The 15,243-nt window shown below is 38.1% G+C and overlaps 2 protein-coding genes across 7 annotated transcripts in view; one reads left to right on the top strand and one right to left on the bottom strand.

Annotated features, from left to right (window-relative positions):
• Positions 1–11,000, top strand: part of RALGAPA1 (Ral GTPase activating protein catalytic subunit alpha 1) — a 280,983-nt gene extending 269,983 nt beyond the window's left edge. For 5 of the 6 annotated variants that reach the window (XM_058738826.1, XM_058738825.1, XM_058738830.1 and 2 more), the window contains 2 exons: positions 657–781; positions 9,640–11,000. In XM_058738826.1, the coding sequence (XP_058594809.1) occupies positions 657–781; positions 9,640–9,788 (274 nt within the window). In that variant the 3' untranslated portion in view covers positions 9,789–11,000. Of the gene's footprint in view, positions 1–656; positions 782–1,367; positions 1,399–9,639 lie in introns of all 6 variants that reach the window. The other variant, XM_058738827.1, reaches the window with a different exon arrangement.
• Positions 11,001–12,495: 1,495 nt separating this feature from the next.
• Positions 12,496–14,950, bottom strand: INSM2 (INSM transcriptional repressor 2). The gene has a single exon (XM_058738831.1). It carries the CDS (start codon positions 14,803–14,805, stop codon positions 13,141–13,143), a length of 1,665 nt encoding a protein of 554 aa, XP_058594814.1. The 5' UTR covers positions 14,806–14,950; the 3' UTR covers positions 12,496–13,140.
• Positions 14,951–15,243: the final 293 nt, after the last annotated feature.

Raw genomic sequence — 15,243 nt, 5'->3', positions numbered from 1 at the left:
GTCCCGTGGACTCTTTGCAAATATTCCTGCTTGTTTCAGTGTTATAATTGACTAGATATTTTTTCCTGACATACAGATTCAACTATGTATTTATCTTAACCCCATGGAGTTATTCGAGGATTACAGCAACAGTCCTCCATTCAAAATGAGAACAATTGTTGGGAAAATATAGGGATTTTAGAAAAAGAAGAAGATATGCAGGAATTTCTCACAATAAGTCTTTACAAATGAAAAATAGAGAATTTCAGACAGTATTTTAAACAGGATTCTAATATTTATTGTGTGGCTTTTCAGAGCAAATCTGTAGATTGAAGCCGATTTAACAAGATAAAATGAGCCGAGGCTGACCTGATAGCAGTTGAATCCTTTCTCAAGTACATGGTTCCCTTCATTCTTCCAACAGTTTAGTGGTAGTATAATTCTTTCCTAATAAATGTCTCTAGGTTAAGCTGCCATTTATATGGTATCCTGAAGAGTAAACTTATGTTAAAAACTGTATTTTTTACTCTTTAAAAAGCCATACTTTTAAGTGGTATGCAAGAATAGTGAATAATTAAGAAGTAATGGCTTAGCAATCATAGCAGTCCTTTTTGATAAGATCTGTTCTTTTCCAATGTAAGCTGCATTTAAGTACATCCTTAACTGAAGGAAATCAGCTATGAGGAGAGAGCACGATACCTGCAAACAATTGTCCAGCATCATTTAGAACCAACAACATTTGAAGATTTTGCAGCACAGGTTTTTTCTCCAGCTCCCTACCATCATTTACCATCTGATGCCGGTAAGATTAAAAGCAAGTTTTAGTTACTTGTCATTAATGGAACTTGAAATGCAATACCCTTTTGTTCTAAACTCTTAAAATAGAAAACTTACTTAAATAAATTTCATCATTGAAACATTTTCATTATTTAATGTTTGAATTTGGCCTATAAATTTAATGTATACTTTTTTTGACCTAAATGCAGTTCCATTAAAAGTCAACAATCTTCATAAAAGTACATGCACCACATTTTATCTGAGCTACTGGACAGTGACTGTTGTGTTTCATGGGATCATTACTGAAGTATCTGCAAAAGAAATACAAGTTGAGTACACATTCTCTCAACTTTAGAGGATCAAATTTTATGGCCAGGAATATTGCCTTATCTCTAATTTTACAAATAAAGTTAAATAATTGTCTAGGTTTAGAAGTACTTGGTACAGTAAATTATTTTATAATATTTAAAGATTATAAGAGGGTACTGCATTTTTACAGTTAACTAATTTTGAAAAAAATCATTAAGAAAATAAATGACTCATGGCCTTCCTATTCTGTAATACTTTGCACTCCTTATGATTGTTTCATTTATTTTATTTTCCCTCTTTAGATCATTAAATATCAGTTCTGTTTATCTGAAGGTAAGACAAAGTGTCAACCAAAACACCCTTTGTTCTTCCCCCATTTCCTTTTTAAAAAATTAGCAAGTGCTAAGCTTGTAACTCAAACATTAAGCAAACTTAACACTGCCCTCATTCATACTAAACATTTCAGAAATTGTCACTAAATTTCTTCCAGAATTATACTTACTAACCCAGGTCTGCATGAAACACTAACACTGGTTCTGGGATAAAAATAACTAATAATAGAACCACCCCCTTGGTTGAAATTAGTTACACCTTGTTGTATTGACCTTTTTTGTTTCTCAGCATGAAAAAAATACTACTGAGCTGATGAAATGGTGTGTCTTTGTATTTTGTAATGTTTTGCATTGTTATTGAATATCTTAATTCATCAGATAGTTATTCTGTGGTGTGCTTTGCACTGTACTGGGCACCTGAAATACAAAGATGACTATTTGAATGGTGTTCAAGGGAACAGGAAAAAAGAATACAATATAGTTGAAGTTCATCCCAAGAAGCCTTCAAATTCTTATTATGATATATAAATGTTCTTTATATTAAATAAGTTTAAAAGGCATAGTAGTCCTTTTCTGGGCTAATTTATTTGGGGGAAAAAAAAAAGACTAAATCTCAATTGAGATTTAGTTGCTAAAATTAAACTTTCCATTCCTGTCATCATGTAATTTGCCATTATAAAAATAATATTACCAAAAAACTTAGAGCCTTTTCAAAATTAATATAAAACACTATCAAAGAAGAAAATTATATAGACTAGGTTGAATCTTTTGAAAGAGAAAGAGATCTTAAGATTCAGTTCAGTGGATTGACACTGTCTAAAATTACTTGGTTTGGAATGAAGAATGATGGTAAAAGAAAGATATTAAAAGTAAATTAATGAACAAAATAAAAACTAGTTAAATATAACTGGAAATTTCATTGTTTAGTAATAGAGAATATCTGAAAAATACTGAGCTACATTATTAAAATAGATATGAATAACACTTTCATGTATCACATAGTTGAATCATAAGTTTCACAACTGAAAAATATTAATAGGACTATATTCAGACTAACTTTCCCCCTTAAATTTATAAAAGCCATCAGTTTTCATATTGTAGTTTTTTTACCAACTGGAGTCCTTCATATTCTTCTTAATGTTCTCATATTGTGCATTTGGCCAGTTACATAATGTGGGAAGCAGTAGTCTCACTTTCTGAGGCATAGTAACCAAGTCAAGGTTCTGTTGGCTTCATTTTTTAATGTATTTTACTACTTTATTAAAACTTAGTGGCGCGCCTGGGTAGCTCAGTCAGTTAAGTGTCTGACTCCGGCTAAGGTCATTATCTCACGGTTCATGAGTTCAAACCCCGCATTGGGCTCTGTGCTGACAGCTCAGAGCCTGGAGCCTGCTTCAGATTCTGTTTCCATCTCTCTCTGCCCCTACCCCGTTCGTGCTCTGTCTCTCTCTCTCTCTCTCTCTCTCTCTCTGTCAAAAATAAACATTAAAAAAAATATTTTTAAACTTAGTTATATCAATAGTAATGAAGATGTGTATTTTAACATAAACTTAATACTATGCTACAAAGTATTTACTATGCTACAGAGTATTTTCAGTTAATTTTTTAAAGTTGTTTTTGCCCTCAGGAACCATTATAAAAGCATGCAGTCTAATTTTTAAAAGGGTGTTGTTATCTGTAAATGACTTGTTCCAGTAGTACTGAATACATTTTTTTTTTTTTGCAGACTTTTTAATACTTGGGAAAGATAAAAATTTTTAGCTAGTGGTTCTCAATTCAACACAATAGTATAAAATTGGAATATTTGCTCTTTTCTATAGTAGCAAAACCATTATGATATCTGAAGAATGATTATCTTTTTCTTCCAGTCATCCCAAATTTTTATCATAAACCACCCCATACATGTAGAACTCCCTTTAAAGTACTCCCTATAAGTCAAAGTGAGAGAAAAAAGAAATGAAATAACCACATAATAGCAATAGGGACCTGACTTTTACATAATAGTGTGAAGTTTTTTAGATTTTTACTTTTAAGCATAATGATAAAATTCAATTGTCACACTGAAGAAATGCATTCGAAATTGTAATTGAGAATCAACTTTAGATATCTTATGCGTAACCCATGTATATAAAATAATGCTAATTGATAACAAATACAATCATTTGAAATCAAGTTTTAAAGAAGTGCCAGTATGACAATCATATAAAGAATATAATCTGTTCTTTCTAACCAATCCTATAATTCTATAGGATTTTGTAATGGGACCTGACTTTTACATAATAGTGTGAAGTTTTTTAGATTTTTACTTTTAAGCATAATGATAAAATTCAATTGTCACACTGAAGAAATGCATTCGAAATTGTAATTGAGAATCAACTTTAGATATCCTATGCGTAACCCATGTATATAAAATAATGCTAACTGATAACAAATACAATCATTTGAAATCAAGTTTTAAAGAAGTGCCAGTATGACAATCATATAAAGAATATAATCTGTTCTTTCTAACCAATCCTATAATTCTATTCAGTGGAATAGTGTAGAAAACCACTATTTTTTAAATTTACTTGGTTCAAGATTCTCTAAAACCTGCTTTCTGGTTAACACTAATGTATCAACTGTTTGACATTGAAATCCAAAAAAGATACAATTTTTAGTGTTATTTAAATTAGTATGAAAAACATTTTTGGTGTGTCATAGTTGATCCATAAATTTCATAACTGTATTTTCTCAAAAGGGACTCTGTGACAGTAGACTGATACTTAAGGGAAATTATTTTTATCCCTAAGGTCATTGAAGGAGATATTGTGATGTCACACTTTTGTTGATCTCCCATAACTACATTACCCATTATTAGATTTTTCTTGTCCTTTATTTTTAAAAAAAATTATAGGAAAAAATCCCTTTATCTTTGTCAGGCATGTGTGTGGAAAATATCAAAAGTTTTACAGTGGCCTCCTTTTTTAACTTTATGTTCATGAATCTCTCTCCTCTGACTCTCAACTTTAAAGTTTAAAATGAATTTTAAAATGAAATTACTTCTTTTCTTGGCCAGGTTACATTGGTGGTCCAAAAATCTAAGTATTTTTCCCTAACATCACACTGTCTTTTCAAATCAAGTCTTTTTTTTTTCTTTAATAAAACAAATTCTAGGATGCCAGCAACAAGAAACAGGATCCTGTTTTGCTGAAAGTACACAGTAAATATTAATTGTCTTTCTTAATGTCAGCATTAAAAATACACCCATAATTGTTCCACTATTTTTTTACTGTCATCAGCCATAAATATTTTTGAATGCTTATTGTGTAGTCTATCTTCAGTTACACCTAATACTCTGTTACTTAAATTGAGTAGATACCTCTCTTTGGATTTATTGTTTTTCTACAAATTAGCAGTTTTAGTACTCTAAATATTAGAAGGTTGATTGGTGTTTGTCTCTATTATGCATATATAGACATACATAAATATATATCTAATACACATACCACTTTGTTGAATTACTTTTAGGTTCCTTTAGGTTACATATAGGTTCCTACTTAAATAAATGTGAAAATTGTAATAAAATTCAAATATTTCTATGCCATCAAAATAAGAGATAAAGTGATAATGAATACCTAGAGTAACATCTAATCTTCATTCTAACTGCAGTTTTGCTCTTAATTCACAAATATGTATTGCCACATGTAGATAGGACAGTATTATGGTCAGATCTATCTCTTTAAAAGTTATTTTAAACTTTCCTCCCCTTTTCAGGCTTTGAAATGATCTGAAAGAACACACTGGAGCTCCTCAGAGGATAGTTATTTTATACATATCCTAGATGTTATTATTATTTATAAGTGCCAGTAGGAAAATCAGTTTCCTTCAACACAGAACATAAGCTATATATTTGTTATGTTTTTAAACCTGAAGTTGTAAGCAGTCAAATGTATTTTGAACTTGAAAATTTGGCTTATGTCTTGTTGACCAAGAGGCAAATAATATTAGTCTTAAAGTCCACTAACCTTTTGTGACAATAATTACTAAATTCAGTTTCCACATAGAACATTCATTCCGATGTATAATTTTTGTAGTGAAAATAATAAAAGAATAATTGAACAATTACTGAGTGCCAGGCACTGTGCTAAGCACTATACGTGCATTCTCTCATTTAATCTTTGCAGCAGTTCTGGGGGCCTGAGGGGTGGGGGGAGTTTATCCAGAGTCACCTGACACTTGGTAAAGCCAGAATCTGACTTCATAGTCCATGATCTTAACTATTATAATTACCTGTGTAATCTAAGTATTTTCAGTAACTTCTTGCTGTTGAAATTGCCCTACAACCTGTCATATTTACAAATTAGATATTGTTAAAGATTCTCATTTTAAAGATTCTACTTTTCCACCCATTGAAAAATCTTTTTTTTTTTTTTAATAGATTAAAGTTGCCATGGGAGAAGTATGGAGTATGGGCTTTGGAATTAGACTGATCTGGATTTAAATCCTAGTTCTGTTATTTATTATCCACATAGACTCAAGTAAATTAATCTCTTAAACCCAGTTTCTCCATCTGTAAGGAGATAAAATATGACACACTTTAGACTGACATGTTCTAAATCTTCAGTAATGGCAGTTTTTTATATCTTCATTCAAAATTAAGCCACTTTATTTGCCTGTATTTCTCTACTGTTTAATTTTAGGGGTGCCTGGCTGGCTCATTCGGTAAGGCATATGACTCCTGATACCAGGGTTGTGAGTTCAAGCCCCGTGTTGGGCATAGAGATTACTTTAAAAAAATAAATAATGTGTTGTTTCCTTTATGACATCCAGTGGTAGTGCATACGTGCTAATCTTAATCACTAATCAACTCCTTTAACAATATTAAAGCAGTAAGATTATTAGGGTAATCTGAAAACTTTAATAAGTAAGGTTATATTTTGTGGGACTACCAACATAAGAGTGGGTAAATTCTTTAATTTTTTCAAAACTAAACAGTATGTTGTGTCCTCCACATTTCAATGGTTATATTTTGTAAGTGGTAATTTTCATCAAAAATATTTCTAATCTCTGTCTCTTCCAGTCCTCATCTGTTCTGATTCAAAGTCTGTTAAATTTTACTCTTATCTGTTTAGTAGCTTTATTATTTATATAGCTACACTTACTGTATACCTGCTGTGTGCCAGATCTTTGCATATGCAGTCATTCATCCCTCACAACTTTGCAAAATAACTAGTATTGTCTCCATTTTACAAAAAAAGAAAACTAGATCAGTTTACCCAAGACCCAAAAGCTAGTAACTTGCCAGACTTGGCATTTAACCTGTCTAACCCATCCCCATATTCTTCCTAAAACATCACAGTGCCCCTTAGTTCAGTATTCATTGGATCTACTTTCAAATTCAAAGTATTTTTTTTTATAACTTCAGTGGTTTTAAATGGTCATACCTGTCAGCAAGCAGTACAAAGCCATGATAAATAACAATCCACTGAGTTCCCTTTTGTAATCCGTATAGACCCCAAAGCCGTGTTCATTATAATCAGTGTACAAAGTATAAATCAATTATACCATCTAGATAAAGACAGAGTATGTGAGTACTATAAGAATATTAGAGATACAGTACATAGGACCCCATAAATACTTTTTACTTAAGGATATATTAATAGAAATGATTAAAGCAACATTCTTTATGACTCAGGTGATAGAAATCAATACTTAGGCAGACTAGGGTGTGAAATGAAGGGTACGTATTACTGTATTCTTTACATCTAAAATTGAGATCTACTGTAAATTATTTATAGAGTTTGAGTATGCCCAGTATATACCACAAATAGCATTTGCCAAAACTGAAGAGGTACTGATAAGCTATATACCACACATGCTAAAAAGCCTGATTTGACTCTCAGTTTATTGAAGGGGGATTTCACACTGCAGGCAGTAAGGGAGACATGGAGAAATTGCTGTTTTTGAGGAAAATACCCTTTGGTTTTGGCATACTGTAAAGCAGTATTCTCCAGTAAAACTTTCTATAATGATAGAAATGTCCTATATCTGCACTGTTCATTATGGTTGCCACTAACCAGATATGGTTGCTCAACACTTGAAATGTGGCCAGTACACCAAGGACCCACATGTTTATTTTCACTTAATGTTAATTTTTAGTTTTAGTGTGTCTATGCCTACCTCTTTGGACAGTACAGCTCTAGAGATTTTATGACTTAGTGATTATGACAACCTGCCACCAGTACAATGAGCACTTTAAAAGGTAGATGTTTACAGAATCTCTCATAGACTTTTTTTCTTTTCTTTTTTTCCTATTTGAACTTGTTAGTTGGTAAGTATAACATTTGAATTTACAAAGCATTGTCCATTGTTAAACATCATCACTCTAATGCATTGCATGCCCAATTTCATAATAAAACTTGATTACTCTCTTCTCTGCTCCTCAATTAACACCTGTAAAATTCTGCAGTGTCTCTCATATCTGTTATCTGTCTTCTCTTTTGTTTTCTCACTTCTGCTCGCTACTCCATTTCTTCATTCACAACAAAGAAAGAAATGCAGTGATAGTTCTCTTCCTCCCAAAACCTCCGCTAGAAAACATTGGCCATCTCAAGGTAAACAGCCATGGGAAGGCCTCTCATGATTGGCCGGGAATAATATGCATTACCAGAAAAGCATGAGCTACCGCTCTTCACCTTCCTTCTGCCATCCATCTGCAGTGCTTCCCTAAAAAGGGCCATGGATTCATATTCTCCTCTAGGTTTTCCAGTATGGGTCCAGTATGAACCAATTCAGATCTTCAGGAAGAGTAAAGGTGAACAGAAATATATTTCCTTCTTGTGTTTTGAAGGCCAACCTCATTTCAGTTAGAAAACAAAGAATTGTTGGAGAAATTACTTTGAAAAGAAGGGCAATTGGACCTAGATTCCAAGTAGTGAGAAAATATTTCTTCCCTGATAATATGTTTGTTCTGAAGTATAATTGTAACGTTTCACCTTAAAAACACTCTGAAGTATTCTACCAAGATAGATTCTTAATAATACATCTCTGTGAGATCAGTACCCTTTATTGAACAGTTTTGTTCAATATTCATAACTTCAATTTAGGCACAAATGTTTCATTATATGGAAGCGTTAGTATGATTATTTCCACGCTTGAAATTTCTCTGAGGTGCTCCTTTGGCTAACAAATATGCCAAAAGTTTTCCTGCAGAGTGAAGAAATGTATAATAAGCCTGCAGCCTGTGTGAGGTATTTGTGACATACATAAAGAAAATGTTCACATACATAAGGCCCAGAAAATCTGGATTAAAGTGTCTTAAAATATACAGAATTTTTAAATTTTTGTTCTATTTTCAGATTGTTTTTTTTTTTTTGGAGGGCTTTTATTTTTAATGTAATTTCTTACTCAGAAAATATCTGAGGGCCTATAGTGTGCAAAGTTCTATAGCATTGCTGTATATTAGAGAATCATAATTCATAGAAATATGGTGCAGAGGTAAAGATACTACTTCATAAATAACACAAAAAAATTTCCAATTTGAATTTGTTTTTCCTTCTTTTAATGTTTGTTCATCCTACTGGTTATTTACTTGCTGTGACTGGATGGAGTAACTGCAAAAATTTAAGTTAAGGAAAACAAAAGCATTGCTTATCTCTTCTAAATGGAAGACATTTTGAGGGGTCAACTTGTCTTTTATTAAATTTCAGATAAGAGTTCTTGTCTTCCTCCTTCCCCTAGGAATTTATCTTGCCCCTTTCTAAAAGCATATTTAAATACCCAGTGTCTATAATGGTCTCATTGTGTTGAATTTCTTTTTAGAACCATTCGGTGCTGTTGTTTTCAAGTTTGAGCAATGGAGACCCTTTTCTTGGTTATACCCTGTACTTTAGAGATAGGAATTGGTCCTTCTCTCACCTGCTTCTTAAGCCCTTCCCTGCATGCTAATGATGCTTTGGATCCCTGTCCTGTCTGGCCCAAAGATTTTGCTTCCCATTGCTTTTCCTGAGGAGCTCTCTGGTTAGTCCTGGCTCTGGAAACAGTGATTGGTGCTTTCTTGCTAATATAATTACGTGAGCCACCAGATGACTGGGTTTTAAATAAAATCTTAGTAGGCTGTTCTAAAAGGCAAGTTTTGGCCTTGCTTTTTCCCCCAAAAGACCTCATTAAGGGTTGGGATCCATGCTACAGATGAGTAGCAGATTATATCTTATGGGGTGAGAGGCCAGACGACATGTGCTAATGCTCTTAATATTTCCCACAGGCTCCTACCCAGAGATTCTATCCAGTGAAACTCCCACAGCAACGCAGGTAGACGGGGCTGACCTGGCCTCTCCAATGTCTCCTCGAACTAGCAAAAGCCGCATGTCCATGAAGCTGCGTCGATCCTCTGGCTCAGCCAATAAATCCTAAGGAGACAAGCAGCCCAGCAGTGTGATCAGCAGTAGCCACCTTAGCATGAACATAGTGTTAACCCTTTCAGGCCTTCGTGTTTGCCATAACTTGCATGTATCTTCCTGAACATTTATTTTTAAAAAAACACTGGATTTAAGTAATTTGTAACTTAATAGGTTTGGGTTGTTTATTCAGTTGGTTTTCACCCCCCAATACTCTAAGCTGCCATATTTTTGGGGGGTGGAGTTTTATTCTACACCCTTTACCTTCCTAGATAATTATGTCTAAGCAGTTTCACTTTTAATTTCATGATTAACTCTGAGCCAAAATATAATTGGACAGATAGTCTCATTATTTTATTTATCGTGCCCCATTGCAACTTTATGGCTCAGTAAATATATGATTGTTTTTTACAAATGTAAATTTTTAAATTTAAGCATTTGTAAAGTTATAGCAAAAGTTGCAAATCTTAATACACAGGATGTGTATGGATTATTTATGTTATGAAAATACTTAAAATAAATGGTTGTTTAGTATTCCAAATTCCCACTAACATAATTTTAGCATTAACTTTTTCTTCCCAAAGCAATGCCTCATTTCTTGGCTGTGCAGGTGATGCCATGATATATCTAATAACAAGAAAAATCACTGTGCTGAACTTTGATTTATGTTTAGCTTCCAAACATTTTTCTAATGTTTTGCTTTTTAAATGGTATCACTGTTAAATGCCATTTTTATTTTGAGATTGTGGCCCTGTATTATTGGCTGATGGATCCTGGTGTATCGATGTTCTTTCCTAAGTACCAGAAAGAGGGTAATGGGGGGATGGGGAGAAAAAAAGAAAAGAAAAAACTTTTCTGATATAAATGTGTTGCTTAAATTATGTGTATTTAAAAAGGGAACATGACCCAGGAGTCTAAGTTAAATATTATATTAATACTGAACTTGCTGGTGCAAGCTGGTATACATTCCACCCCCCCCCCCCCCCAGAAATACTTTCCTACAATAAATAAGCTGCTCACATTTTGTTCATATTTTGTTTTGAACGGGCATCTCCTAAGGAAATGTAGCATGACATCAGTACTAACTGCATGTGTAAATACATCATACCGGCAAACTATAAAATATAAATTATGTATCATCATTCATGTAGTATCTACAAATTTGTAACAGTGAAAGAAAAAGATACGGTATTTAATAATACAATAAAAATATTCTTATCACAATGTCTATGAGCATTGATTTGTCTTTTATATTTCTCATCTATTTGTCTTTAATATATTTTCAGACTTAATAAGTAGAACTATGTGATTAATGGAGAGATGTAAAGCATAAACCTAGGTTATCTTAGCAAATCATGAAAAATGAATTCCAAGTTCTCTAGTTAGGATACACCCCAAGTTATTTCTCAGAGATTCTACCATAGTCGTTAAAAATGCAGGCAATTTTATACCTTTGTAAGGGCTGGCCAGAAATTTAACCCAATACACTTGGTTAAAGCATCAATTAAGCTTAGCCTTCTGCTTCTTTGATTTTTAAATTTCATTTTGTTTGGTAATACACATTCAGGGGAGAAAAAAAGCTTTCTGCAGACAGTTTCTAAATAACCTTTCAGAGTTCCTATGCACTTAAGTTTTTGTTTTCTTGTAAATAAAAATGGATTCCTAGGAAACTGTGGAAGACAAAATTCCTATGAAAGCTTATGTAGAAGATAAACGAGTCCCTGGGAACAAGGTTAAACAGTATAGATAGTTTCCCACAACCAAGGCAAAGAATTACAGAAAGGAAAGTCGAGGTAACTGCTTACACATTTCTATGGTGCTTTCATTTTTTAATAATGAACAGCTAATGGATGAAATATAACAAAATGGAGTGAAAATGCCGACTTGGAAACAGTGAAGTTAATTAGCATGGTTAACATTTTTTTCATCTTTGGATAAAACTACCAGCTTTTTTAAAGAAAAAATACTTAAAATATATTTTCTGTTGACATTTTTAGGTGGTAAAGTATCTTTAGATTTAAAGCCTTTTGGAGCTTAGTCTGTGCAAGCCATACTTCAAAGGAAATTTTTCCATTGCATTTCTGCACCATTATATGCATTTATAAAATATAATTTCTCCTGTCTGTATTCTGTCTAAATGGGTCACTAAGAATCTAAAGTAGGATACTAGCTTTGGGGAGATAAGAAATGTGGCTTTGAAAAATAGGCTGTGTTCAATGAGATTCTCAGGACAAACACAGAACACAAGAAAGCACCAGCTATGTACATTTATTTGGTGGTAAGCATCTTACAAATATGGGCTATCTGTCGAGCAATACTTAGCCAGTGTCCCAAACTCTGGCTATGAGAGCATGGGTACAGAGTGTGCACTGAATATGGTTTACAAAAAGAAATTTCAGAAACAGATTGCTGCTGAAAAATGAATATTGAATGAAAAGTCATTCAGTTCCATAGTGGATTATAGATAGATAGGTATTAACATCTTCCTTAAGCTGAACATAGTTTCATATATAACACTGTATAAGATTTACAACAGAAGGATTAAACAATTTGGATGAAACCCTACTAAAACAGTCAAACTTCCAGAAATGAGTTTTATATTTCCAAAAAAAAAAAAAAAAATCTGTTAAAGTATCTCTTCCTGAAAACACACAAAAAAGCTAAAGGTGAGAATTTGGGGGTATCTCAACCCCCTCCAAGTAAAGTAGCACCCTCTCCACCTCCAAACACTAACTTAAGAATGGACTACTAATACTTGAGAAAGAGAACGTTTACAGGGAGATCACCATATCCCCCAAAGCGCAAACATCCCCTTACATTTCCTGCCCACAGGCAGAGGTCTTGAGTCTTTCCCCAACCCCCTGTACGTTTGGCACCAATCACATAACTTTTAATTCACAGAATATACAATGCAAGAAATCTGACCCTATTGAGACAGAAACTACATAGGCGCCTGCAATGGCAAGAAAAAAAAAAAAAAAGACTACCATTTTTGGTAGTTAGAATCATTTGCAGATATTGAGACATGCACGTATTCACTACGACTTTCCATAGGAATTACAAGTCATATAGGATTCGTTAGGGTCTCCAGAATGAGGGGGGAAATCCTATTTTCGTGGGGTAAGAGAGAAGACTTTTAAAGTGACAGTCCTTGACCGCGAATGTTTATATCATATACATACCTGCTCTAGAGAGGGATATTACATTTCGCTGTCCGCTTCTCTGGCGGAACATTGACTACTGGGAGTTTTAGGAGAGAAAATATAGGCAGCAAAGAGGGTAAACTTGCAAATTCAAGAAATCCCCACAGAAATTCCCTTGCTCTGTTTCCTCCAAAGCCAACCGCATAATCTTCCTCATCTCTGTCCTCAACAGCCAGGCCGCAACGGCATCTGCAGCAGCAGTACCTGCCGACTTTCTGAGGGGTGGCACTTATTTATGTGCCGGGTCAGCCCCGGGGAGCTAAAAAAAGTGGAAGGGCAGTGTTTGCACGAGAAAATTTGCTGAGCACTCCCGTCGGATGCCCCGCCTGGGCTTGGAGCTTCAGGGGGGGCCCCAGCCAGAGCAGGCAGGAGCAGCTCCTCGCGGACCGCGTGCCACAACCGGTGCTTGTCCCTGATGTCTGCGGAAGGGAAGTGGGCCCCGCACAGCGGGCAAGCGAAGGCGAGCGGGGCACCGTGTTCAGAGCCAAAGCCCGGGGCAAGTGCACGAGCAGAGCCTGCCTCGTGAGTGCCTAGGTGCTTGCGCAGATAGGCTTGGCGACGGAACTTTTTGTGGCAATATGGGCACATGAAGATCTCGGTTCCCCCGACACCACTGGCACTGCCTGGCCCAGGCACCCGGCGCCCCAACATCCCCTCCGTATAGGGGACCTGAGGCAGCGGTGGCTCGGGGTGGGACACCTGGAGGCTCGGGTGTGGGGCGCTGTCCTGGTGCTGCTCTGCCCTGGAGCTGTCCCTCGCCTGCAGGTGCTGATCCGCCGTTTGCTCTGCCCGGCTGTTCTCCTTCCCCTCCGCCAAGAAAGATGCAACAGCCCCAGAGTCTGGGGAGGCTGAGGAAGGAGGTGGCTTCCCGTCGGCTGAAGAGACTGTGGCAGCATTTGCCGCTGCGGGACGGGGCTTGTGCCAACGGCGATGGGAGGCGAGGTTCGCAGGGCAGCTGAAGACCTTGTCGCACTCAGGGCAGCGGTATTCGACGCGTACGATGCGGGAGCAGCGGTGCTGAGCCAGAGCGAAGGGGTCCGCGTACTGCTCCTTGCATAGCTGGCAGATAAACTCCCCCAGTGGCGTGCGGCTGCCCCCCAGGCCCCTGGACGGTGCTCCGGGCTCCTCCTCCTTGATCTTCAGGCCCAGAACAGGGGACGTGGTCACTTCATCTGCGAAGCTCAACTTCCTCATGGCCTTTGGCTTCTTGACTCCGGCGGCCGCGGGTCCAGACGCGCAGCCCGGAGGTGCCTTGGCACGGCGCTCGTTGCCAGCGGCCCGCTTTAGGCCTTGCAGGGTGACCGAGAGGGGAGGAGGGTCTGGATGGAACTCTGGCTCTGGGAATGGTGCCCGGAGCGGCAGCAGGAACTGCTCCCCGGAGGTCGGTGCAGCTGCTGGCGCCGCCGAGCTGGAGAAAGCAGCCACCGTGGCGGCACCCCCGGGGAAGGACTCTGCAGAGACGGGTGAGCTGAGGCAGCGCTCCAGGAATGCCCGGCGCAGCTCCACGCCCGCCGGCTTGGTGGGACTGGGGCTGGGCCCGGGGCCCTCCCTGCCATCCGCCCTCCACTCCGCAGCACCTTCCTGCCCGCCCTCCCCTGGGCTCACCCTAGCCGCCTGACAGGACGACCCCGACAGCTCGCGGGCTGCCGCCTCCTCCTCCAGGGTGGGGGGTGCCACCTGCTCCGCACCTGGCTGGGGAGCACTGGAAGCCTCCTCGGGGAAGGGCGGCGCCCCCTGGGGCCCCAGCAGTGGGAAGATCCGCTCAGCTAGGCGCACTCGGTAGGAGCCCCCTGTCCGTTTAGTTCGCTTTACCAGGAAGCCCCTCGGCATGGTGGAGTCGGGAGCGCTCTGGGGGCAAGGAGTAAAGGGGGCGCCGCGGGGGCTGAAAGCGGACGAGCACCGCAGCTACCCGAGCTTCGCCACAGCCGTCATGCGTGGGCTGCCTTTATAGCTGAGATTCGGGCCGGGGGACCACCGGTAGCCTTCAGGCTGGGCCGGCCAATCAGGAGTGGGAGCGGGCGCCAGGGGCGGGGTTTTCGCCTGGCTGGGCTCTCAGGGGTCCAAGAGGCTGGCTGCGGCGCGTGCCCCCACCCCACCACGCAGCGGCCTCCAGCGCGGCCCCAGCAGCTGGCTTCGGGGCTGCCGCCTCCCCCTGCCGCCCACCAGCGGAAGAAGATATAAAAAGGTAAGGTCCGGAGTGTGAAGAAGCTCGGTACTCCCTGCCTCAGCTGCCTCCAAGGACCGTCCAGGGAGCCGGGCGGAGAGGCA

The sequence above is a fragment of the Neofelis nebulosa genome, chromosome 7 (genome assembly GCF_028018385.1).
Source record: "Neofelis nebulosa isolate mNeoNeb1 chromosome 7, mNeoNeb1.pri, whole genome shotgun sequence".
Lineage (NCBI taxonomy): Eukaryota > Metazoa > Chordata > Mammalia > Carnivora > Felidae > Neofelis > Neofelis nebulosa.
Note: the sequence above shows the minus strand (reverse complement) of the source record. Positions and strands in the feature narration are given on the sequence as shown.